The following is a 24,378-nucleotide window of genomic DNA, read 5'->3' on the forward strand; positions in this document are numbered from 1 at the left end:
AGGAGAGTGGGATTACTGTGGCTGCATCCACCCAAAGTTTTTTAGAAACACAGGACAGGGTCCACGGAGCCACTTGTGCTCTTGCGACGACAGCCGTGGGACTGGTAGATGGGCCTGGGCGAGCATGTCCGGGGTGCCGCCCGCCAGCCCCAGGAGCAGGGCTGTGTCCAGGGCCAAGGGCAGAGACACAGGGAGCAGCTCTGCCTCTGCCTTCAGGGGCGTGGGGCTCTGCACAGGAGCTTCTTCCAGGTCTCCCACGTGGGTGCAGGGGCCCAAGGACTTGGGCCATCTCCTGCTGCTTTCCCAGGCCATAGCAGAGAGCTGGATCAGAAGTGGAGCAGCCGGGACTCAAACCGGCATCCATATGCTGCTGGCGGCGGCTTCACCCGCTACACTAAAGCGCTGGCTCCAAGGGATTTGACGCTTTCAATCTACAGTGCCTTGGGACGAGGTCAAGCTCAGGGAGGGAGGTGAGGCCTCAGCCTGGGGTCACCACTGTGAAGAGGGGCTTCTGGGCTGCCAGGGGAAAGGGCCACTTGCTCCTCCCCCCACCCCCAACGCCGACACATTCTGTCCCTGAGAGCAGGAGCAGCAGGTGGGGGAAGAGATGGGCGGAAGGGCATGGAGGAATGGCTCCTGGCCTCCAGCCCAGGTCCTACCATCCTTTCTCCTGCCCTGGGGGCAGACACACCTCCCGGCTCTGCCTGGCCTACCCGAGAGCCACATCGGGAACTTGTGTCAAATGCCAGGAGAAGCTTCAGGCCAGAGCCCCCAACTGGGCTCCTGGCTGCAGGCACAGCTCTGTGGACTGGGACCTCCCTGCTGTGCCAGAGACCTCAGACCCCATCCCTCGTGTGCCTGTGCCATGTGGATGAGTGACTCCCCCTCCCTCCCTCTCTCCCGCCCAGCCTCTGGGAGGTGTCACTCTATGCTCTACTTCTATGAGGTCATTCCTTCTGTGATCCCCACACAGGTGTGATGGCCCAGCGTTTGTCTTTCCGTGAGAGCCCCCGCCCATACCTCCATCACCTCCCCAAGGTGCACACAGGGACCCAAACATCACACAGGACAAAAGCCACGCACAATTTGAATTTTATTCATAAGCATTTGCAAATGCTCAAGAAAAGAAAACATTCAGTCAGCTCAGCCTGCACATTGCTCCTGGTGACGGGGGCGGAGCGAGGCTACTTGGGGGCCACGCTGCTCCCTCGGGAAGGCAGGATGCAGCAGGCCCTCAGCAGGAACCGGAGGATCCTCCTGCCGACCCCGCGCCGGCCCTGCCTCTTGCCCTGGGTGCTGGCTGTGGTGTCTGGGGTGTGAGCGGTGGCTGTGGTGTCAGCGGTGGCTGTGGTCCCAGCCCCCTCAGGCTCACGGGCAGCTGCGGCGGCTTCTGGTTCTACTTGGTCCACACGGCTCCTGGCACTGGGGCTGGAGGGCGACACCTTGGAGGCTGGCTCGGGGGCTGCGCTGGGAGCAGGGCTCCTCTCCTGCTGTGGCTGGCCTGGTAGGGGAGAGTCAAGAGTGGGGTCACCTCGGGGGCCTTGGACTCAGCTCCTGGAGGCCCCAACGTGGCAGGGGATGTGGGGAGTGGGCAAGACTCACTGGAGACTTTGGGGGAGTCGGGGGCTGCGCTGGGAGTAGGGCTCCTCTCCTGCTGTGGCTGGCCTGGTAGGAGAGAGTCAAGAGTGGGGTCACCTCGGGGGCCTAGGGCTCAGCCTCAAGAGTACATGAGGTGGCTGGGGCTGGGAGGGAGAGGGCAAGACTCACCAGAGACTTTGGGGGAGTCGGGGGCAGCGCTGGGAGTGGGGCTCCTCTCCTGCTGTGGCTGGCCTGGTAGGAGAGAGTCAAGAGTGGGGTCACCTCGGGGCCTTGGGCTCAGCTCCTGGAGGGCCCGAGGCAGGAGGGGCTGGGAAGGGAGAGGACAAGACTCACTGGGGGCCTCGGAGGAGTCGCTTTGTGCGGAGGAAACGTCGACGGCCATGCTGTCACTGGACACCGACACCAGAGCCAAACCATCGTCCTCTATGGGGGGACGCTTGCTGCTCTGCGAGGACTTGGGCAGGGACGCGGGGTCCTGGGGCTGAGGGCCTGGCGTCCCCTCGGTCCCCGTGCCTGGCAGCAGGCCGAGGCCCGCCAGGTACTCCCTGGCCTCTGGGTCCTGGGGAACGCCCAGGGGCTGCAGCAGGGCGACCGCGTCCTCCTTGTCCTCCTTGGCGGCTTCTCGGCCGGGGCTGAACCACCCGTGGGTCCTGGCGTCCTCCGCACTGGGCCTCCCCGAGGCGTCGACGGTGAGCAGCCACGCCAGCAGCTCCTGCAGGGCTGAGCTGATGCCACGTGGCACCATGTAGATGCCACACAGCACCGCGTCCTGCAGCACCTTGTCCGTGTCCTTGCCAGGGAAGGGCAGCGTGGCCTCCAGCATGGCAAACAGCACCACCCCCAGGCTCCACATGTCGGCCTTAAAAGCGTCATAGGCCTCCCCGCGGAAAACCTCTGGTGCGCAGTACTCGGGGGTCCCCCAGAAGCCCCTTACCAGCGTGCCCTGCTCCAGCCGCAGGCTCAGCCCGAAGTCTGCCAGCTTGATCTTCATGTGCTCGTCCAGCAGCAGGTTGCCCAGCTTGAGGTCCCGGTGCGCCACGCGCTGCCCATGGCAGTAGCTCACAGCGGCCAGCGCCTGGCTGAACAGGGCCCTGGCCTCGGCCTCAGCCAGGCCGCCCTGCCGCAGCACGTAGTGCTGGAGCGAGCCCCTGCTCGCCAGCTCCATGACCAGGAACAGGTGCGTCCTGGTGTGTCGCTCCTCCAGCAGCCGCACGATGTTGTCGTGCCGCAGGCTCCTCAGGATGTCCGCTTCCCTCTGTGCGGACAGCGGGCTGCTGGGAGATGCGTCTCGCAGGAGGATCTTCACGGCCACGTACTTCCCTGATGCCAGGTGCCGGGCCAGCTTCACCAGGCCGAAGCCGCCCCAGCCGATCATGTATATGAAGCGGTACCCGTGCAGAGGAGGATGGAAGTCCAAGGGGCCTTCCATGCCGACGGTCACCTAACTACGCTCTCTCGACTCCCTAAGTCGCTCGACACACGCTAGCTAATCACCGACCCTCACTGCACTACCTACAACACAAAGGGACCACGGGGGCCTGACTGCCCAGCTGACTAAGACACAGCACCAGCTACTCTCACTGCTCTAGAGGCGAAGCCGCAATTCTATCTCAAGAAAGTAGAAAACAACAAAGAGGAAAAGCCACTAAATCCTCGACTGCTGATACTCTGAGTGTGCTAGCTGACTAGAGTGGGGGAAGCAAAAATAAAGAAAACTGCAACAAAAGGCCAAATGGGCAAAACAACAACAAGGAGGAAAACAACAAACTAAACAAAACGGGAAAAAGCAAAAACCAAACAGAGCCAGAAACAAACAACCAAGAAAAAGCACAAGCAACAGCAATGAGCGCAAAGGGCTAGTTGCGGTCCTAGTTACACAGATCACAAAAAGAGTGCTCTCTGGGTAAGGCGGACGAAACTCCAGGCCCCGCAGCTGCTATTTATACTTTTTGGGGGCTCACCTCACATAGTGGCGCCTTATGACGTCAGAGCGAGAAACGGACCAATCCCAGCCCAGCCAGGGACTCTGTAATAATACGACGTTCCTAACAGTGAGGCATTATGAAGTCAGAGCAAGAAATTGACCAATGGGAGCTGGAGTTCCTCCACAGTGGTTTTGTCCAGAATCTTCTAATTGAATCAAAACGATACCCAAAGAGATTTTGGCCTAGGTTGCTGATCGGGATGCATACTTAACTTTTGAGAAACTCCAACCTGTAGATGGCTTCGGTGGCCTTCAATTTCTAGTTTAAATATGATGATAAGTTGTGTCTTTCGAAGACCTCCTAGTGTCTCCACTTAGTATATCCCCTCCTTTCCTTTACCCTCTGAGTGATGGGTCTCTGAGTGATGGAACAACTTCTCTGGCCTCGGTAAACTCAACACATGTTCTGTTGCCCAAGACACCACCAGGTACACTGTCCTCATCTCAAGAGCTGAGCGGAAGGTGGCTTTGTCACCCTTTTCCCCTAAGTCATGGTCAGATTTCTCGGCAGAAACCCTGGAAGCCCAGAAGGTAGTGGGGTCCATGCTACATCCTCCGATTCTGTCCTCCGCCTGGTAGGGAGGAATCGAGGCTCTGCCAGGCACTTGGGGCTTTGGGCTCCTGTCACAACAACGACCAAAACTCCTGGCTCTTGGCTTCAGCCTGGCCTAGTCCTGGAGGTCATTCATGGGCTGTATCAGATCATGGAGGAGTTCCCTCCCTCTCTCTCTCTCTCTTTCTCTCTCTCACTAGCACTCTTTTTGCCCTCTTCACTCTCCCACAAATGGAATACATCTTAGAAAAAAAATGAGTTAAGCCAGCGGTGCAGAGCTGGCATCCATATGGGTGCTGGTTTGAGTCTCGGCTTCTTCATCCCCAATCCAGTTCCCTGCTAATGGGCCTGGGAAAGCTGCAAAAGATGACCCAAATGTTTAGGCCACTTCTCCCATGCTGTAGACCCAGAAATCTCCTGTTCCAGGCTTTAGGCTGTCACAGCCTTGGCCACTCTAGCTATTGGGGATGTGAATCTGCAGATGGAAGATCTCTCTCTCTCTCTCTCTCTCTAACACCTTTCTTTGTGTGTGTGCCCCTGTCCTTCTGTGTCTTTATCCCTCTCTCTGTAACTCTGCCTTTCAAATAAATAAGATTTCAAAAAGTTAATTAAAAAGCCTAGAATTCCACCCAGGGGTGGCAGGTGCCCATGTTGGACCATCTTCCTCTGGTTTCTCAGGTTGTTAGCAGGGAGCTGGCTCGGAGCCAGGGCTTGAACAGGCTCTTCAACTATGGGATGCTGGCATCATAAGCAGTGTCTTAGCCCACTGTGCCATACACCAGCCCCCAAGAACCAAGGTTTCTTTCTCGCTCCCAATCTGATATCAGCCAAGTAAAGGAGTTTTCTTATCCTCAGAGAGGTGTCACAGCCCTTTGTCACACTTGGTGTCACTGGGTGGTGATAAATAATCTGCTCGTGTGTTGAATGTGTTTTATGAACTGATGGAAGCCCTCCTGCCCTGCTAAGGTCTGCTGGGGACCATGTGCTAACGGGGCGGACATGCAGAACCAGTGGCAGCCAGGTTACTCATCACCAGAGAGTCTACACAATGTCGCTTTAGCGGGGCAGCCAGACACGAAACCCCACCCTCACCCGTGGCCAGGAAGGGCAGGGGCCACAGGCACAGCCCCTGGGTGGCCACCCCTGGTCACAGTGCCTGAGCTGGATGAGCTCATAATGCAGGTAGCGTCCATGCCAGGGCTCTGCCGGGCAGGAGACGCAGGTACCAGGAAGAGTTCTGTCTCCTGGAGGGCTTCCAGTGGGGGCTGTGAATGCCAGGATGGTGGAAGCCCTCTCTCCTGGGAAGAGAGCCTGGGTCCAAGATGGAGTCCAAGGGACAGAGAGGTGAGAGAAGGGGCTGGGGTGGGGCAGAGAGAGAGAGAGGGAATGAATGATTGGGGCTGATCCTGTCCTGGAGATCTGGACCCCAGTTCTAATGCAGGTTTACCATGGCACCCTCAGATCCCATGAGATCCCTCAGTGTCTGCATATCTTTTCCAGCCCACATTTTCTAAGTTGAGGCTGCCTCCTTCCTTGGCTCAGCACCGGGGGTGGGTTACTCCATGTGTCTGCGTGGGGCAATAATCCTTTCCAATGGCCACACAGGATCTCACCCTGGGTGCCACCCAGCCTGCTTCTTCCTTCTACTGCTGACGGGCAATCCCGGTGTCTTCCTGTGGGGGCGCTGTGCACAGGCTGAGGTGAGGATTCTGTCCCAGTCGCTGTGCTCAGGGCAGCACCCCCTCCTCCTGGGCAGGGCGGGCCAGGGAGGGGACACAGGCCTAACCGGAAAGGAGGCCCCCAGTGCCCCACAGCGGCCAGAAGGCGCACACCCTGGTTTGTCCCAAGCTCTCGTGGACACTTGGTTTCCTCAGTCCCTGTCCTTGCAGCCATTCTAGTAATGGGGGCCGGGGGTGGGGGAGTGCGGTGTTTTAATGACAGCTGGGGAGGCTGATGACTCACTTCGGGAGAAGCCTGCCCCCCCCAACATGCACACACAGAGTCCCACAAAGGAGGGGCCTTTCTTCCCTATCACTTTCTGAAAAACATTTATTGATTTATTTCAACAGCAGAGCTGTGCATTGCAACAGAGCTCTCAGTGTCCTATCCAACACCTCCTGCGTCGTCAAGGGAGAACACGGCCCCATTCCCCTGAGGGCCATGCACCTGGCCTCATGGGGTCCGGGATCCACCAGCTCTGCAGCCCAACAGCTGTATCTGGAGGGGAGCAGTGTGTCCATGCTGCTTTGTTTCCCAGTCCGCCCAGTGTGAAGCCCGGCTTCAATAGGGGTTAGAGGCAGGCCATGCGCCTGGAATTCTCTGTGAGGTATTCCGGTCAGTAGGGCCCTTAGTAGCACCCAACCCTTCCAAACCCCATGTTCGCACCTTGACCATCTATGGCCACCCGCACAAAGCTGGGGGAGCTGAATTGATGGCTGGAGGCCTCCTCGAGAAGACAGGACCCTCTGCCCCCACCTCAAGGAAACTGTGGCATGTGGCCCTTCCTCCACCCCTGGTCAGTTTCTCTTCCAAGTTCCTGAGAAGGGGAAGCGGGACTTAGTGAATGACCATATTTCTAGATGGGAGGTTACATGCATGCTCCCCCAAGATGGGTCACAGCTCCTTTGCTGCTGTGAACTCTCCTGGCACAGAACTGGAGCTGTGGGGCTCCTGCTTGAGCAGGTGGTCATGTCATACTCCCGTGCCTCTGGAAGGTTACATGGTTATCAGGACCACCCCCCTGAGTGACCGATGCCTCAGAGCTTCCTAAAGGGACAGGGCTCTGAGCTGTGTGCAGGGCAGAAAGGCAAACACACCTCTGGTAAAGGACTAGTATCCCAAACATACAAAGAGCGCTTCCAACTCAATAATGACAACACAAGAAACCCAGTTTAAGAATAGGCCAAAGACCTTAGGAAAGAAGATATACGGATGGCGAACAATCACACATCCCAGTGCCCACACCACATGGCTTCAGGGAACAGCAAATTAGGTCAATAGTGCGATACCACTCCATGCCTATCAGAATGACCAGAAGCCGAACCATGGAGACACCAAAGGTGAGTGAGTACGTGGCCCAGCTGGAAGTCTCACTGCCAGTGGGAACACAAACAGGTGCAGCCGCTTCGGAAGACAGCTTGATGATGTCTTACAAAATCAAACATTCCCTCATCATCCATATAAAGCAGTCATCTTGCTCGTTTGTATTTACACCAATGAATTGAAAACTTATGTCCATACAAATACTCATGAATGTTCGTAGCAGCTTTATTCAGAATTGCACAAACTTGGGAACACCCCAGGTGTCTTCCAACAGCTGGAAGGATGGTGAACTGGTAGAGCCAAACAGGGGCGATGACTCAGCCCTGAAAAAGTCACAGGCTAGCAATGACATGGGGAGAACTTGAATCCATATTGCTCTGCGAGAGAACGCAATGTGAAATCTGAGAATCAGGTGGCATCCTGTGACTTCAACCGTAAGACGTTCTGGGAGAGACATGGTAAAAAGATACGAGGTTGCCAGGAGTTTAGGGTGAGGAGGGGAGGAGCAGGCAGAGTGCCAAGGCTTTTGGGGCAGTGAACGATCCTGTACGATTCTATAATGGTAGACGGATGTCATTATGCACTTGACCAGACCATGGACTGGACAGCGCATCCCCAGTGAACCACAATGTAAGCCTTGGAGTCCAGGTAATAACAACAGATCAATATTGGTGTATCACTTATTGACAGACGTAAACACCCAAACTTAAACTCAACTCGTCAACAGTACTAATAATAAGTATCATTCAAGAATAGCTCTGTTTTCCAGTTGAGACCATGATTTGCAAATCTGTTGTTTGGCTGAGCTCTTCTTATTCTTCTGGTTCCTTCTTGTCTAAAGTAAATCGACTTGATTCAACTGCACGTGGCCAGCATTCCCTTTATGAAGCCAAAAGTGGTTATGAAGTCACATGTGATACAGGCTTTTCTTTCTTTTCTTTTTTTTTAAAGATTATTTATTTATTTGAAAGACAGAATTAAAGAGAGACAGAGAGAGGTCTTCCATCTGCTGGTTCACTCCCTAAATGGCTGCAACGGCTGGAGCTGGACCGATCTGAAGCTAGGAACCAGGAACTTCTACCAGGGTACAGAGTGGATACAGGGGCTCAGGGACTTGGCCATCTGCTGCTTTCCCAGGCACATTAGCAGGGAGCTGGACTGGAAGTGGAGCAGCGGGGACTCAAACCAGCACCAATGTAGGATGCCGGCATTTCTGCGTGGCAGCTTTACCCACTACACCACAGCACTGGCCTTGGGATAGAGGTTTCTCTAAGATGTTCCATCTATGGGCAAATCCAGAAGATTACATATAATCCTTTTACTTTGGCAAAGGAATGCACTATGCACTCAGGCCGTATCTCCTAACAAGTTCTGTGTGTTATGGAGGGCACATGACACAAAACGTGCTTCTGAATTCTTGACCAAAATTCTGTCCCATTCCTCTTTATATTACCAATCACACCGGTGTCACTGTCATAGACTTGCCCTTGACAATCTTTTAAATCAAATTCTAAGTAGGATCTTTTTAAGATTTATTTATTTATTCAAAAGGCAGAGTGACAGAGAAGGAGAGAGGGAGAGGAGCCAGGAACTTCTCTGGGTCTCCCACATGGGTGGCAGGGGCAAGCAGTTGGGCCATCTTCAGTGACTTCCCAGACACATTAGCAGGGAGCCAGATCAGATGTGAGCTGGTGCTCCAACATGAGGTGGGTGCTTAACTTGCTGCCTTGCAGGTTCACACAGGCCTGCAAGTAGTTTTTTCTCTCGATTCTTAAGTCAAAACAGGGCTGAGACCAGTTAAATATGCATGCACACTTCATCTAGACCTACATATTTACAAATTTTTGGAAATATGAATCAATATTGCAAAATGTTCCTCAGCTACTACTGTAAATACTACATTGATCTCTTCTTATTTTTTAAAGAGATTTATTTATTTATTTGAAAGTCAGAGCTACACAGAGAGAGAAGGAGAGGCAGAGAGAGAGGTCTTCCATCTGCTGGTTCACTCCCCAATTGGCTACAACCACCAGAGCTGTGCTCATCCGAAGCCAGGAGCCAGGAGCTTCCTCCAGGTCTTGCATGTGGGCGCAGGGACCCAAGCACTTGGGCCATCTTCTATTGCTTTCCCAGGCCACAGCAGAGAGCCGGATCAGAAGTGGAGTGGCTGGGACAGGAACCGGCGCCCATATGGGATGCCAGCATTGCAGGTGGCCACTTTACTTGCCGTGCCACAGTGTCAGCTCCTCCTCCTCTTCTTTTTTAATGTTTATTTATCCTTACCTACTTGAGAGGCAGAGAGAGATATCTTTATATCGCTCAGCTCTGTCCTGGCTGTTCCACTTCCTGCTAATGCACCTGGAAAAGCAGCAGAAGACGGGCTAAGTGCTGGGCCCGTGCACCCATGTGGGAGACCTGGAAGAAGCTCCAGGCTCCTGGCTTCAGCCTGGCCCAGCCCTGGCTGTTGCAGCCATTTGGGGAGTGAACCAGTGGATGGAAGCCCTCTTTCTCTGTTTCTCCCTCATCCCTCACTGTCTGTAAGTCTGCCTTTTTTTTTTTTTTTTTGGACAGGCAGAGTGGACAGTGAGAGAGAGAGACAGAGAGAAAGGTCTTCCTTTTGCCGTTGGTTCACCCTCCAATGGCCGCCATGGTAGCGCGCTGCGGCCGGTGCACCGCGCTGATCCGATGGCAGGAGCCAGGTGCTTCTCCTGGTCTCCCATGGGGTGAAGGGCCCATCCTCCTCTGCACTCCCTGGCCACAGCAGAGAGCTGGCCTGGAAGAGGGGCAACCGGGACAGAAGCTGGAGCCCTGACCGGGACTAGAACCTGGTGTGCCGGTGCCGTAAGGCGGAGGATTAGCCTGTTGAGCCATGGCGCCGGCCAAACTCTGCCTTTCAAATAAATGGATAAATCTAAAAAAAAAAAAAAAAAAAAAAAAAAAGACATCTAAGTCTAAAGCTGTGGCAGTGATGCAGATTTTCCTGAATGCCTGGTGGGCAGGTGGAAGGGAAGGGGACAGTGCACACAGCAGCCCCAGGCAGGACTCCTGAATTAGCCATTCCTTCCTGGTTTTGCCCAATCTCTTAATCCTCAACCTCTCTTTTCCTCTAAAACTTCCTCCCGTCGTCCTAGCTGGACTCTCACCAAGCCACACAAGAGCCCCGCAGTTAGCACAGCAGTGGCAGGTGTGGCAGGTGGAGGCTCCCAGCAGGCTCCGCTTCCTGCCCCTACCTCATCCGCTGTAGGGTCACTTCTCCAGGCATTCCGTTGTCTCACGATCGGCCCATTTTCTTCCGAATCTCTGGGTCTCATCCCGGGAAAGCGGTCTGAACTCCCTCCCTGAAGTCAGTTGGAGTTGTCTGTTAGGGCCAGCTGGGCTGCCAGCCAGGGCTCCTGGGAGGCCAGGCCTGTGGCTCTTTCAAAGTGGTGTTAAGATGCCTGTGTCCCATGAGGAAGTGCCTGGGCTCAGTGCCCACTCCAGCTCTGGGCTCCAGCTTCCTGATAATGTGAACCCAGGAGGCAGCAGTGATGGCTCGAGCAATCAGAAGACCTGGACTGAGCTCCTGTTCACCTGGGAACATCTGAGGAGTGAACCAGTGGGTGGGCGTGCTCTCTCTCTCTCCTCCCCCCTCTGACTCTCCAAGAGAAAAAGTGTGGCTCTGGACTGGCAAAATCCCAGCTCACTCCAAGGGGAGGTCTGGGTCTCCAGCTGGTGGAAATCCTCTCGTAGAGGGTCCCACCCACGCGGAGATGGCCTTGGCACGCTTCCTGGTGGCAGATCTGCTGCTTATTTGCTCACAGTGCAGACACATGAAGCACCAGGGGGCATCCAGGAGCTGCCTGTGCCCGGGGAGCAGCGGCAACCTGAACTTTGCAAGAGAGGTTCAGGCTGAAGATATAGATTTAGAGATCCACTTGCACAGGGGAGAGGAGGCTATGATGGGAACAGGAAGGAGATGGGAAGGGCAATGTCTCGGAAGCTGGGGTGGGGGTGGGAAGCCGTCTGTGGTAGCAAGCACACCGGCAAGTCAGACTCCTGAGGAGAGGGTAAGGCTGGTGGGATTAGAATCTGGGAAGGAAGGAGCGCATGTTCCCCAAGATGTGCAACTGGGGACAGGGGCATGGGCATTTGCCGCCCGGCGTGCCTGCATCCGTGGTGGAGTGCCTGGTTCAAGTCCTGACGCCTCTGCTTCCGGTCTGGCTTCCCGCTAACGTGCACCGTGGGAGGCAGCAGGGGACGGCTCAGGTACTTGGTCCTTGCCAGCCAGGAGGGGAGACTGGGATTGAGTTCCAGGCTCCCCATGAACCAGCAGATAGAAGATCTTGCTCTCTGTCTTCACCTTTCAAATAAAGAATGACTAGTAAGTTTTATTAAAAAAAGAAATTGGGGGCCAGCGCCGTGGCTCAATAGGCTAATTCGCCACCTGCGGCGCCGGCACACTGGGTTCTAGTCCCGGTCAGGATGCCGGATTCTGTCCCGGTTGCCCCTCTTCCAGGCCAGCTCTCTGCTATGGCCCGGGAGTGCAGTGGAGGATGGCCCAAGTGCTTGGGCCCTGCACCCCATGGGAGACCAGGAGAAGCACCTGGCTCCTGGCTTTGGATCAGCGCGGTGCACCGGCCACAGCGGCCATTGGAGGATGAACCAACGGCAAAGGAAGACCTTTCTCTCTGTCTCTCTCTCTCTCACTGTCCACTCTGCCTGTCAAAAAAAAAAATAAATAAATAAAATAAAAAAGAAAAGAAAGAAACTGGGGAAAGGATGCACAGGGGGACAATGACAACATCAGCAGACCAGACAGTGTTCGGAGAAGTCAGCATTTTGTGCTCACAATGGACGTAGAAATTCTGCAGTACGATGTAACAGACACTGGGGAGCTAGAGAAGGAGAGAGGGAGAGGGAGAGGAAGGGCCAGAGAGACACTGAGTTGGGGTCTCAGGCGGGCGGGCGTTCAGCCACTGCAGTTCTTGCTCTGCCCCCGTGCAGTCCGGGCTGCGGCCCTCAGCTGTGCCTCTGCGGTGCTCGGAGAACGCAGGGCACAGGGCGGGGTGGGGAGGCCAGGCCCGCTCTGGAGTCCAGGAGAATCAGCAGAAGCAGCGCAGGGCTGACGCAGAACCCGCAGGGGAGTCTCCGTAGACTGGTATTCGGGACGGCGTCTCCAACACGTTCGGGGCATTAAGAAACGGCCAGCTTCCGACGGAGCCCGGAGCCCGGAGCCCGACCCAGCTGCAGCCAGAGCGCTCGCAGTGCTGGGCGCCCGCGAGGGAGCTGAGCCGCCTCTCGCCAGTGGACGAGGAGATCCTGCGAGAGTTCTGGAAAAACCCGGAGAAGCCAGTTTGGAACAGCAGCGTGGAGCCTCCGAACAGTCGGCTCGCCTCGCGAGCGGCTGGAGAACAGGCCGTGGTTCCGTTCGTTGTGTGAACGGCGCGCTGCAGGCGTGGCGTGAGCGACAGGACGCAGGGCTGGAGCGACGGGGAGCAGGCGGCGAGCTCCGGCCGCAGCCGGCCCAGCTCAGGCTCCGGGCCAGAGGAAGCACGGCGTCCGCTTTTAGCCAAGTCCAAGGTCCGGCTCTTCTAGGTGGCGGGGCTAGGGCGGGCCCAGTTCGACGCTGTCCGTCAACGGACCAATCACCGCGCCGACGGGGGCGGGGATTTTAATACGCCTCCGCCCCCTCCTTTTGGAAAATACGTCTGTTTGGGCGCTGTTCAAACGGACCAATGACAGCTCGGCGTCCCTCCGGCTGGCCCTCCCCGATTGGCCGGAGTTCGTCGTGCCCCTCTCCTTGTCACGCCTTTTGCCCCACCCCTTCGGACACAAGATGGCGGCGCCCAGCGGAGTAGAGGCTGCGTTTGGGGTTTGCTGAGACTGACTCCCTCTCCCCCTTCCCCTTTGGGCGCAAAGCGCCGCGAACGGGAGGACAGGGGCCGGGCGGGGACAGGGGCATCTGCGTAGCTGGACCTGCGCCCAGCCTGCGCCGCCCCCACCCGGCCCCGGCCCCGGCCCGGCCTGGCCCGATCCCATCCCATCCGTTCCCGGTCTCCTCCGCTGACCCACTGCCCGGCCGTGGGACGCCACACTAGGCCTGCAAGGCTGGGGTGTCTCCTCCAGCCCGGCTCGCCTTCCCTTTAGAGATGCGTGGTCTCTTCCCTCCCAGCCAGCCCGCCTTCGTAACCGGGCGTCTTGGCCCGGCCCCTGGCCCCTCTTCCCTATACTGAGACTGCGCTTAGTGCAGCCCACATCTTCGTCAGATTCTGGGTGCCCCCTGGGTCAGAGCCGCTCACCTTCCTTCCAGATCCCTGAGCCTCCAGCAATATTAACAGCCTTGGCAGCGCCGTGCACCGAGGAGACAGACTAACTTCCGGAGCCCTATCATGGAGGCCGTGTACCTGGTGGTGAATGGTGTGGGCCTGGTACTGGACGTGCTGACCTTGGTGTTGGATCTCAACTTCCTGCTGGTGTCCTCCCTCCTGGCTACCCTGGCCTGGCTCCTGGCCTTCATCTACAACCTGCCGCACACGGTACTGACCAGCCTTCTGCACTTGGGCCGTGGAGTCCTGCTTTCGCTGCTGGCTGTGGTCGAAGCCTTGGTCCGGCTCACCGTTGGGGGCTTGCAGGCGTTGTGTACTCTGCTCTACAGCTGCTGTTCTGGCCTGGAGAGCCTGAAGCTCTTGGGACACCTGGCCTCGCACGGGGCACTGCGGAGCCGGGAGTTACTGCACCGGGGCGTGCTCAGCGTGCTCTCCAATGGCCATGCGCTGCTGCGCCAGGCCTGTGACATCTGTGCCATTGCTATGAGCCTGGTGGCCTATGTGATCAACAGTCTGGTCAACATTTGCCTCATTGGCACTCAGAACCTCTTCTCCCTGGTGCTGGCCCTGTGGGACGCGGTGATGGGCCCTCTGTGGAGGGTGACGGACGTGGTGGCCGCCTTCCTAGCCCACATTTCCAGCAGTGCCGTGGCCATGGCCATCCTCCTGTGGACCCCCTGTCAACTAGCGCTGGAGCTGCTGGCCTCATCTGCCCGCCTCCTGGCCAGTTTCGTGTTTGTCAATCTCACTGGTCTGGCGGTGCTGGCCTGCGTGCTGGCAGTGACAGTGACCGTGTTGCACCCAGATCTCACCCTCAGGCTGGCCACCCGGGCTCTCAGCCAGCTCCAGGCCCGCCCATCCTACCACCGGCTCCGGGAGGACGTCGTGCGGGTGTCTCGCCTGGCCCTGGGCTTGGAGGCCTGGCGCCGAGTCTGGAGTCGCAGCCTGCAGCTGGCAAGCTGGCCAAACCGGGCAGGGGCCCCTGGAGCCCCCCAGGGGGGCCCTCGAAGGGTGTCAGCCCGGCCCCGGGCGCAGGATCCTCCCCCTGAAGCAGGGTTCAGATCAGAGGCCGAAGAGGAAGCCAGGAGCCTCCGAGCCGCACCTGCCTGGGGCCGGGAGAGGCTCAACGAGGAGGAGCCTGCAGCCGGCCAAGACCCTTGGAAGCTGCTGAAGGAGCAAGAGGAGCGGAAGAAGTGTGTCATCTGCCAGGACCAAAGCAAGACGGTGCTGCTCCTGCCCTGCCGGCACCTGTGCCTGTGCCAGGCCTGCACCGAGATACTGATGCGCCACCCCGTCTATCACCGCAACTGCCCGCTGTGCCGCCGGGGCATCCTGCAGACCCTCAATGTCTACCTCTGAACACCCCCGCCCTGCTGCCCACCCCTCCGTGCTCCACGCAGGTGCCTGCGCTGGGCCAGCATTCGCACCCCTTCTCCAGATCCTGGCCTGAATCCCCGCCAAGCCATACACCTTGGACATCGAGATGGGACTCTCTGGGTGGGGGAGGGCCCCGGAGCTGCTTCCCCGGTGGGTGCCCTGGATGCCGAGGGTGGTGAGTGTGTCACTATGCAAGGGCCCTGGGGCTGCTGAGCCCACAGCCCGTTCAGGGCCCAGCCTCTGGGGCTGCCCCTCTCCGCTTCTGGTGTTCCGTTGGGGTTGTGTAGGTCCTTTCCCTGTTTCCTTCCCACTCTGCCCCCAGCTTCTGCGGCCACAGCACATCAGTGTCGTGTGGGTGTTTTGGCAACTCAGGGGTCTTGGAATGGGCCTGAACCTGTGTGCAGCCAGAACCCCTGTGCCCGGGTAAGGCTTGAGGGGAGCACCTCTCAGGTGCCCCTAGGGCCACTTCTGCCTGCCGTGATCTTGCAAGGCACCTTCCCAACCCGATCTGAAAGCTGGGATCAGTTAACCCCGGGGGGGTGGGTGCCTGTGTGTGCACCTGCACCTGGCTTTGGGACCACGCCAGCTTCACGGGGAGCCCCGGGAGGGCTGACCCGGTTTCTCCTCGTTCCCGTCTCCCCACGTCACGACGAAGGATGGCATTTCTCTTCTGTCTGATCCTCCCCGGTGCTGGGGAAGGCAGACTGCACATTTCACTAGGGTCCAAACACAGAGACAGCCGTCTTCAGAAGCAGCTCCCCGAGGGGTCCTGCCGGCCCAGTTTCCAATAAATAAATTTCTGTTGACAGTTCTCACAGCCTCTGTGTGCATCTGCACGGGAACAGCAGCGGGTCCTGGGAGTGGGGGAGGAAGAGAAGAAAGGCTGCCGGCGCCTTGGGGTTCGCTCTGTCTTCACCATTGTTGCCAGGGTGCAGCGCCCAGGGAGAGGGATGCAAACTCTCTGGCCCCTTGAGTCAGCCTTCCCGGCTTTTCCTCTGGTGCCGGGCTTCCTAGGAGCTGGGGTGGAATCCAACCCACCCTCTGCTCCCGGAGGCGCTGGTGCTTGTCAGAGTCTGGCGCCGTGAGACCTCCTGGTGGGGAGCAGGCTGTTCCCTTAATTGTATGTTAGGGGTCTGGGAGCACAGTGCCTGGGCCAGCCTTCTGGGAGGGGGCAGGGAAGAAGAGGCTGAGAGGCCCCTCCACCTTCTCTTGGGGTGAGAGGTTGAACCCTCTGGGAAACTGGATTAGAGGGGAGGTCCCCCCAGCCCCTGTCCCCCCTGGATTGAGGAGGGGGAGCCTCAGACTTAGTGACTCCACCCACCCGAGATGCCCAGCACAGTGGGGGAGAGTTTCCCACCTCCACCTTGAATCTGGAGTCCCAAGGGAAGGCTTGGTGCTGTCTCCCTTCCCCCAACCCTGGAGAGGGGCCTGAGCTAGGGGAGGCCCAGCTCCTTCCAGGCTTTGTTTAATGTGGGGATAAACATTGTATGAAAGGAGATAAACTTCCTGAGCCAGGAGCAAAGGACCCCCTTTCCCTCCACCCCAGCAGAAATTCCTTTGGCAGACCTCAACACCCTTCCTTCCCCTAATCTGGGAGTCGGGCTCCAGCTATGCAGGGTCGTTGCTGCATTCCGGAGCTGGGGTGCCCCCTGGCGGTCATCTCAGAAACGACCTGTTTCTAGACACCAGCAATGCTGGAGACAGCCCAAGAGCTTCCCAGTCATCTAGGGACCAGGCGAGGAGCCAGAGCAGCCACGACTGAAGATCCCGGCCTCTTTTCTGTTGGGTCAGGGAAGGGCATGTGTGCTGACGACAACCCTGCCTGGTGCATTTGGCATCTGGGAGTAAGAAAAAGCCGCCTCTTTCTCCAAGTGGCCGGCACCGTGGCCAGGAGGCACCTCCTCCATCAGGCGCTCTTGTTCTCTCTCAGCCTGCGCAGCCAAGGCGGCAGCTCTGAGCAGCCGCTCACCGACCTGGGCCTGCTGCCTGTGCCCCTTGCCCCTAGCTCCAGCCCACTTTCAAACTTCCCCTTCTTTAAAAAAAAAAAATATATATATATATTTAAATTTTATTTGACAGGCAGAGAGACATACAGAGAGCGCCCATCCTCTGGTTCACTCCCCAAATGCCCTCAAAGGCCAGGGCCAGGATGAGGCCAAAGCCAGCAGGTGGAATTCAGTCTCAATGACCAGTGCCTCCCAGGGTCCTGGAATGGTCCTGAACCTGTGTGCAGGAGCCTGGGTCAGAAGCTGGAGGTGGGTATTGAACCCAGGCACTTGGTGTTTTAACCGCTAGGCCAACAGCCCGCCCAAGGACCCTCCCTTCTGTCTGAGCCCCACCCCAAATGACCTTCAGAAATAGCCCCCCCCCCCCAATAAGGAAGGCTGAAGCTGATAGGGGTTCTTGTAGATTTACTGAGTGGGCTCTGAGGAAAGGGCCGGCCTGGGGGCAGGAGGGAGGGGGGAGAACACAGAAAAGCAGAGGACGGGGCACCCCCCCCTTGGGGTCCTGGATCTGAGCAACTGGGGGACCCACCCACACTTGCCAGCGCACGGCACACTCCTGTGGTCTGGGGCAGAAATCCAGCCACTGCCCCATGCTGCCTGCGGTGAGCTCGCTCACACGGCCTCGGTTCCGGTTCCTTGTCCACTGGAAGTCCCGAGTCGGTGACAATGTTCCGGGGGGGCCAGCCCTCCCGGATGACAGATGACGTGGCTGTTGTCCTCTGGGAGTCAGCGTGACTCACTTTCCAGTGGGCACTAAGCAAAGACTGGGGAGCTGTGCCAGTCAGAGTACACCAGAAATCCAGAGAAGGTGCTGTCTGTCTTGATGCTGGCATAGATGCCGATGTAATCGCCCACACCCACCTGCACCCACACCTGGTCCTCGGGCTCCAGTCTCACCATAGCACCCCCTGAGAGCGAGGCGGGCTTGGGCCACCCCCCAAAAAACTGGAAGAAGGAGGCAATGGATTCGCCATTCTTGACCAGATCGAACTGCAGGCTGGCCCGGTAGACGGTGGCGTGGACAGCAAAGTAGTAGACCCCCGGCACCTGGCAGGTGAACTTGCCGGTGGCGGCGTCGTAATGGCCCTGCTCGTTGATCAGCACGCGATCAAAGGGCAAGGGCGCGTCGGCCGGCGGAGGCACCCGGCTCTCGGAGCGCTTAGCGCTGAAGGCGGAGCGCGGGGGCACGGAGCACTCGCCCGCAGGTCCGGCAGGCCCAGCCGGCCCCGCCTCTCCCCGCGGCCCGGGCTCCCCACGCGGCCCAGGCAGTCCTGCGGGAGTAAGGGCAGCGGTGAGCGTGGGCGTGCCGGCCCGCAGCGGGGGGCCGGAAGGGCGACTCTACAGGCCCCCTCTCTGGCCCCGTGCTCCCCACCTTTCTGCAGGTGGCCCCAGAGGGTCCCCGGAGCGCTGGCTCCCGCCGGCTGGCTCACTCCCTTCCACCCTCCGCCCCACCCGCGTCGGGGGAGAGGAGCGCGCCCTGGTGCGCGGGGCCGGAGGACGCGGGAGGGCGAGCGCCCGGCCGCGCCGGCCCCGACATTCCCACCGACGGCCGCGAAGGTATCGCCTTACCCGGCCTCCCGCCCTCGCCTTTCTCGCCCGGAACTCCGGGCGCGCCGTCGCGGCCATCGCGGCCGTCGCGCCCAGGCAGGCCCTGGCTGCCGTGGTGACCCGGGGTGCCTGGGAGGCCGGGGTGCCCCGGGCACAGGCTGGGGATCTTGTTGTCGTCCAGCGGGGGCGAGCCGGCCGCCAGGCCCAGCAGCAGCAGGGCGAGGAGCAGCCTCATGGCGCCGGCACCGGGAGCCCGACGGCGGGGTCCTGTCCTAGTCTGCGGGCCGGGCAGGACTGGAGTCGGCACCCACTCTCCCGGCCCGGCGCGGCCCCGTCCGTCCCCACCCCGCCCCAGCCCCGAGGACCCGGGGAGCACCGCGAGGGGGGAGGGGAGGCCGCCTGCCCGCCCGGCCGTCTCCCACCCGCCTCCGCGGGGCTCACCCCTCGCAGCTCTCCCGCCGACTGCTTCCTGCGACTCTCCCCGGGGGCCTGCTCCCGGCCCTGCGCTGCGCCGCGGCCGGGCGCCCGGTGCCCTCGCGGGGTCGCTGGTCCCGGTGCGCTCGCCGCCGGCCCGGCTCTGCTCCTCCCAGTCTCCGAGAGGAAACCAGTTGTTCAGGGGCCAAGAGCTCCGGGCCGGGAAATAGCAGGGAAATAACTCGTGGTGTCGCCCGGCGGCCGGCCAAAGTTTGGGGGAGAAGGGAGGGGGAGAGAGGCTTGAGCCGGGCCCCGGGAGAGGCAACCCGCAGGGCGCCTCCCGTTCCCGGGGGCAGAGCGCGGTGGCGCCGCAGCGACCAAGAAGGGGAGAGCGGGCGCTGCGGGGGGTCGCAGCGGAAGGGGGGCAGGGAGGAGCTGGGGCAGAGATCGGGACCCCCGGGGTTAAAGCACAGCACCCACGTGATTGCCGAATGAGCGTGAAAGTCAGAAGGTGGGTGGCAGAGAACTCGAGAAGGCAGAAGGCACTCAGGGCCCCGGAGAGAAGCGGTGTGGGTTGTCTGAGGACAGGGGCAGGGAAGGGGGGAGGGGGCTGTGGATTCCCCGCTGCTGCTGGGAGGCCCCAGGGAGGGTGAGAAGAGCCCCGGCTGGCCCCCCTCCCCCCGCCCTGCCCCGCAGCCCCATAGGCACGGGAGGACAGGCAGGCTGAGGGCAGGGGGGCCGCTTCAGGGTCACGGCTGGGCGCAGGCTTCCAGGCCAGCTGCCTCAGGCAGCCTGTTGCAGTTGAAGGGCCAGGGGGTGCCCAGGAGGGCCAGGCCAGACTGGCACTGGCGTTCAGCCTCCTGGCAGACAGAGCGGCAGGGAGGCAGGACGCTGCCCAGCGGGGTGCAGCGGGGCACCAGCAGCCCACAGAGGAGCCGCCGGAAACTCTGGTAGCAGGGCAGACTGGTCAGGCTCTGCGGAGGGCAGAGAGGCGTCTTCAGTGCCGGTCCCCAGGTCCCCTGCCCTCCCGCGGCCTCCCTCCCCATCGCTGGTCCAAGGCACCTTGTAACCTCGGAGGACTTCTACCACCTCCTGCTGGGTGGCCATGCCCACCCAGATGTTAGGGAAGGCCGTGGTGTTGTAGCTCAGACCCACGCACATCTCCACCTGGACGGGCTCACAGGCCAGCTCTGCGGGGGGGGGGGGGGGAAGGAGGGGCTGTTCACTGGCTGTGTGGCCTGGGCCGCTGGGGTTGCGGGAGTCCAGGAAGGTAACAGGGCGAGGGGCTTTGCCTGTGTGGAGGGTCCCCGTGACGCCCTGGGAGTCTGCTCCAACATCGCTTGTCAGCCCTGCGCGTTGAGCTGGCGTCTCTGTGACCTCAGGAGGCACAGGGCATCTGCCTTTGCAGGGACGCAAGCCCCCTGCAACCCATCGCATCTCACCTTTGCCTTTGAGGCGAACTCTGCAGAGGGACTCCGTGTGTCAAGGTGCAGGGTTCTCGAAGCCCCAACTCTCGACTCCCAGATCCCCATGTCCCTAAGGACCACTGCCACCACGGTGAGGCCCAGCGGCTGCTCGCCCCTGCCCGAATCGGGGAGGTAGGGTGGGGTGGTAGCTTGGGTGCCAGGGCGTGTCTGCAGGGATCCCGGGTGGGGCCGGCGTCTCACCTGGCGGTGGGGCCAGGGGGCTGCTGCAGTTGTCACCGCCGCCATCTGTGCAGTCTCTCCACATGTCGCATCCCCACTGCAGCCCCTTACACTCTCCGTCCCGGCAGGGGGACTCTCGGCGCCCACAGGGGTCTGTAGGCACGGGGCGTGGCAGTGCCTGTCCTATCTGCCCTCCCCGTGCCGCCCACTCTCTGGGTCCAGGGGCACCTACTTTCTGTGGCATTGAAGGCCTGGAAGGTGGCTGAGAAGCCCCCGCCGCTGACGCCGTGGTCTGTCCTGAAGAACACAGCCAGCTCCCAGTGTGAGGACAGGAGGCGAGGGGGCGGCTCTGCCCCACAGAACCTGCCCGAAGCGGTGGAGAGCGGTGGGCCCCTGGCTGCAGCCTCCCGTGGGCTCGATGTGAGTGGTGGGGGCGGGGGGGGCTCCAGGCCGGGCCAGAGGTGAGGGGAGACACAGTGGCTGACTCACAGAACTCAGTGCCAGGGAGGAAACGCTGGTGGACAAAGTGGCAAACAGGCCGGTGTGTGTGTGTGTGTGTGTGTGTGTGAGAGTAAATGGCTCCACAGCCGGGGAAGAGCTGGAGGGGAGCTGGGAGAGATTTGGGAAGGGACCTCCTGGGGTGCAGAAGGCAGAAGCATTTGTTTAGGGTGGCTCTGGAGAGACTGGCTTGGAGTGGCAGAGGGCGGAGCTGGGGAGTGGCTGGGCCTGAGGGGAGGGGGAGGGCTGAGTCCAGCTCCTTCCCTGACTCTGTACCTGCCCAGGAGGCTGAGGGCCCCCGAGCTGCTGGTCTCATACACCTCCACGTAGGCCACCTTGCACTCGTCCTGTGCTTCCAGGCTGAAATTGTGGAACTGCAGCTCAATGCCGAGGCCGGCGGGCACCGAGATGCGCCAGGTGCAGAGCTGGGGAGAGTGCGGGAGGAGCCAGTCACGGGGCGGCCACTGCCCGGTGTGCCTGCAGCCTCCGTGGCTCTGGATGTACAAAGGGCCTTTAAAGTTGTTTGGGCTCAGAGAGGAGTGACTGCAGTGTGGGAACATCTGGGTATACAGTAAGCACTTAAGAATGTTCTCCATCTGGCTTTCTGCAGTGTTTCCCCTGCCCGTGCTCGGCACCGCTGGTCCCCCCTGCGGCCGCGCTGCACTGACCTGGTGGTGCGGGTACTGCTGCAGGTGGCTGGGAGTAGAGAAAGCACCCTGGAGCCCCGTCAAGTTCCCCCCGCACCCTGTGGAGAGGCAGACAGCTCGCTTGTGGGGCTGGCCAGGGTCTCGGCCCTGCCCACAGGGAAGCAAGCTCTGGCTGGGAGGATGGCCAGGCAGGGTGTGCCGATGGGAGCGCTGTGGCCTGGGGCCCGGCCAGCGCTGGGGAGCGCAGCCAGAGCCTGGATCAGATGCCCGGAGACAGCACCCGCCCTGCGCCTAGCGGGCCCGTACCCGAGCTCTTGGCGCTGCAGTTGGTTTCGTCACTGCCGTCAGCACAGTTGGCAAAGCCATCGCATACCGAGTCGGGGAGCAGGCAGGTGAGCTGGTCACAGGGGAACTCATCGTGGGCGCAGCTCCCTGGGGATGGCGTCTGGATTCAGGAACCACCCCCAAAGTCTCCACCCCCTTTTTTCCAGGGCTGGGAGTGGCTGAGGGGAGGGGAGCCAGACACTTGCCAGGCAGCTGGGGACACAGTGGCCTAACACTCACCATGCCCGGGGGCCACAGCCTGATACCAGGCCTGGAAGCCAGAGCCTTCCACACTGCTGTCGGAGACGAAAGCCACCCGCAGGCGGCTGGCATTGGTGTTGAGTGTGGGAGGCGCCACCCTCCCACACACCCTGCGAGAAGCGGAGGAAGCTGATCAGGCTCAGAGCTCAGAGCCTGCCAGGCGGAGCCGGCCTGGGCCCTGTCGTCCTGTTTCCTCAACCCCTGAACTGGTGCTGAGCACAGCACAAAGTTTCCTGCACTTTCCCAGGGTGCTCGGACTGCCCCAGCCCCTGTGTGTCAGTCAGCCGTGTAGCATTTCTCCATGGGAACTACTGGTAAGAGGCCCATTTCACAGATTAGGAAACGGAGGCCAGAGAGGGGCAGTGACCCTCCCCAGGTCACACAGCAGAGGGGTGGCAAAGCTGGGCCCAGAGGTCAAGGTTCTTCATTTCCCCCTAGTCCAGCCTCTCCCACGCAACCCCCTTGCGCTGGGCCCCCGAGAGTGGTTCAGGACAGGGTGCAGAGGGACCACCTGAGGAGGGTGCCTTCAGGCTCTGGGGAGATTTCCAAGCGGTCAAAGAGACAGGAGGCCACACTCTCCATGCTAAGAGCTTCGATCTTGAGCTGTATCGTGTGGTCTGTGGCCACCTGGATGTGCCACACGCAGTGGGCATTGGGTGGGTAAGGGTCCGGGTAGTTGGGGCTGCTGAAGAAGCCCCTTGGGCCAGGCAGGAGACCCCCACAGGCTGCAGAGATGGAGGTTAGAGTTCAGAGATCATGAGGTGAGAGGTGCCTTTGCTCCCCAAGGTGCCTCTTCCTGGCCTCCCTTCCCGCTGCCCTGTGAGCCCCCGTCCTGGGAGACCTGCTCTTAGTACTCACTGGGGTGGGGTGGGGGACTCACGCCCGCCTGCTGTGGCCGGCCAGGGAGCCCAGGCGCTGGAGAGGCTGTGGTGGTGGTGGGGATGGTGCTGGGGGTGGCGGTGGCAGTGGTGGCGAGGCCCCGGGCAGGCAGGGGGCCGTAGGTGGCCCCGGGTGGAGGTGCAGCCTGCAGCTCTGGAGGCAGGGGGCGGAGGAGTGGCATTCAGAGGAGCCCCCCAGCTGCACCCTGGGAGAGTGCAGGGGGCAGGTGGCGAGGCCTGCGCCCTGCTCCCCAGCGAGCCCTACTCACGGGCCAGGATGACGGCCACCAGCAGCCCGAGCAGCAGGAGCAGCAGGCCGGCAAGCAGGAGCACACAGAGCCAGGAGAAGCGGCAGTCGGGCTGTAGCCCTCGCGGGCGCCGGCCTGCAGCAGCCAGGATAACACTTAGAGGGCCCCGGCCCCCTCACACTGTCCTGCCCCAGGTCCCCCCTCTGGGTTGGTTACCATGCCAGGGAGCTGGGCTGCTGCAGGGCGCCTCCCCCTGGAAGGCAGGTGCCGGGCAGGGCGGCTCTTCTTCAGGCTCGAAGGCAGGGTTGCAGAACTCAGTCTGAAAGCAAGAAGGGTTCTGCGAGTGAGGGTGGGGGCCCTGGGGCGCGGGGCTGGGGGGGAGAGGGCTTCTGTGGGCCTCACCTTGCTCTGCTCTGTGGCCTCCACGCACAGGCTGACTTCCTCCGAGTGCTCCTTCATGGCCCAGGGCTCCGCATGGCCGTCTGGAATCCCCGACACAGCCCTTATCGGGAGGCAGCCTCGCCTCCCCGCTGCCCTTGGCAGAATGCTCGGGGCTACTGGCTACTCTGTGTCCACGTCGGGGGAGGCGCAGCAGCCAGAAGGAATTTGCAAAGGCACCAAACGGTCCCTTAATCCAACTCAGCTGAGGGTGCTGAGGTCGAGCCCCTGGCGCAGGGTGGCGGTTCTTAAAGGCACAGGTAGTGACAGCGGCAATCCGTCACTTGGGGGAGGGGGCTGGGACTAGGGGGGCTCCTCCGCCCCTTCTGACCTGCCCAGGTGGCAGTTGAGGGTGCTGGGAGGGAGATGGAACATGGGGCTGACTGAGAAGGGAAGGGAAGCAGGTGCGGCTGTGTCTAGGCCCTTGCGTCCTCTCTCTGCTACCATGGGCGTGATAGCACCAGCCACTTTGGGCTGTGTGACCAGGACAAGAAGAGAAGCTGGTGTGGCTGTCTATCCCTGTGAGCCCCAAGCCTGCAGGAGAAAGATCCAGGATGGAGGAGGGGCCCGCCTCTCAACAGGGCTGGGTGAGGAGAGGCGCCAGGGGCCC

General features: G+C 60.4%; 4 protein-coding genes across 4 annotated transcripts; 1 reads left to right on the forward strand and 3 right to left on the reverse strand.

Annotated features, from left to right (window-relative positions):
* Positions 1-1,184: 1,184 nt before the first annotated feature.
* LOC133763925 (serine/threonine-protein kinase MARK2-like) lies at positions 1,185-3,028 on the reverse strand. The gene is made up of 4 exons (XM_062197612.1): positions 1,933-3,028; positions 1,768-1,830; positions 1,603-1,665; positions 1,185-1,501 (listed from the first exon to the last, which is right to left on the reverse strand). Exons 1-4 carry the CDS (start codon positions 3,026-3,028, stop codon positions 1,185-1,187), a joined length of 1,539 nt encoding a protein of 512 aa, XP_062053596.1.
* Positions 3,029-12,902: 9,874 nt separating this feature from the next.
* RNF26 (ring finger protein 26) lies at positions 12,903-15,671 on the forward strand. Its single transcript, XM_062197197.1, has one exon. The coding sequence runs from the start codon at positions 13,547-13,549 to the stop codon at positions 14,840-14,842; it is 1,296 nt and encodes a 431-aa protein (XP_062053181.1). The 5' UTR covers positions 12,903-13,546; the 3' UTR covers positions 14,843-15,671.
* A 1,573-nt stretch (positions 15,672-17,244) lies between these two features.
* C1QTNF5 (C1q and TNF related 5) lies at positions 17,245-19,070 on the reverse strand. Its single transcript, XM_062198394.1, has 3 exons — positions 18,856-19,070; positions 18,436-18,691; positions 17,245-18,137 (listed from the first exon to the last, which is right to left on the reverse strand). Exons 2-3 carry the CDS (start codon positions 18,647-18,649, stop codon positions 17,620-17,622), a joined length of 732 nt encoding a protein of 243 aa, XP_062054378.1. The 5' UTR covers positions 18,650-18,691; positions 18,856-19,070; the 3' UTR covers positions 17,245-17,619.
* A 507-nt stretch (positions 19,071-19,577) lies between these two features.
* On the reverse strand, positions 19,578-23,789 carry MFRP (membrane frizzled-related protein). Its single transcript, XM_062198395.1, has 13 exons — positions 23,733-23,789; positions 23,547-23,649; positions 23,352-23,465; positions 23,063-23,236; positions 22,716-22,929; positions 22,184-22,314; positions 21,926-22,051; positions 21,641-21,717; positions 21,249-21,397; positions 20,707-20,837; positions 20,496-20,627; positions 19,891-20,018; positions 19,578-19,802 (listed from the first exon to the last, which is right to left on the reverse strand). Exons 1-13 carry the CDS (start codon positions 23,787-23,789, stop codon positions 19,578-19,580), a joined length of 1,761 nt encoding a protein of 586 aa, XP_062054379.1.
* Positions 23,790-24,378: the final 589 nt, after the last annotated feature.

The sequence above is a fragment of the Lepus europaeus genome, chromosome 7, assembly GCF_033115175.1.
Source record: "Lepus europaeus isolate LE1 chromosome 7, mLepTim1.pri, whole genome shotgun sequence".
Taxonomy (NCBI): Eukaryota; Metazoa; Chordata; class Mammalia; order Lagomorpha; family Leporidae; genus Lepus; species Lepus europaeus.

What these genes read in the sequence shown, in the direction of transcription:
- LOC133763925 (XM_062197612.1), bottom strand. Translation starts at nt 3,028, where the DNA reads ATGGAAGGCCCCTTGGACTTCCATCCTCCTCTGCACGGGTACCGCTTC. An exon ending in CGACTCCCCCAAAGTCTCTG is followed by an intron (nt 1,666 to 1,767) that starts GTGAGTCTTGCC and finishes CTCTCCTACCAG; the next exon opens with GCCAGCCACAGCAGGAGAGG. An exon ending in CGACTCCCCCAAAGTCTCCA is followed by an intron (nt 1,502 to 1,602) that starts GTGAGTCTTGCC and finishes CTCCCCTACCAG; the next exon opens with GCCAGCCACAGCAGGAGAGG.
- MFRP (XM_062198395.1), bottom strand. Translation starts at nt 23,789, where the DNA reads ATGAAGGAGCACTCGGAGGAAGTCAGCCTGTGCGTGGAGGCCACAGAG. An exon ending in CAGCCCAGCTCCCTGGCATG is followed by an intron (nt 23,466 to 23,546) that starts GTAACCAACCCA and finishes TGGCTGCTGCAG; the next exon opens with GCCGGCGCCCGCGAGGGCTA. An exon ending in CTGCAGCGCCAAGAGCTCGG is followed by an intron (nt 21,718 to 21,925) that starts GTACGGGCCCGC and finishes GCCTCTCCACAG; the next exon opens with GGTGCGGGGGGAACTTGACG.
- C1QTNF5 (XM_062198394.1), bottom strand. Translation starts at nt 18,649, where the DNA reads ATGAGGCTGCTCCTCGCCCTGCTGCTGCTGGGCCTGGCGGCCGGCTCG. An exon ending in AGGCGAGGGCGGGAGGCCGG is followed by an intron (nt 18,138 to 18,435) that starts GTAAGGCGATAC and finishes TTACTCCCGCAG; the next exon opens with GACTGCCTGGGCCGCGTGGG.
- RNF26 (XM_062197197.1), top strand. Translation starts at nt 13,547, where the DNA reads ATGGAGGCCGTGTACCTGGTGGTGAATGGTGTGGGCCTGGTACTGGAC.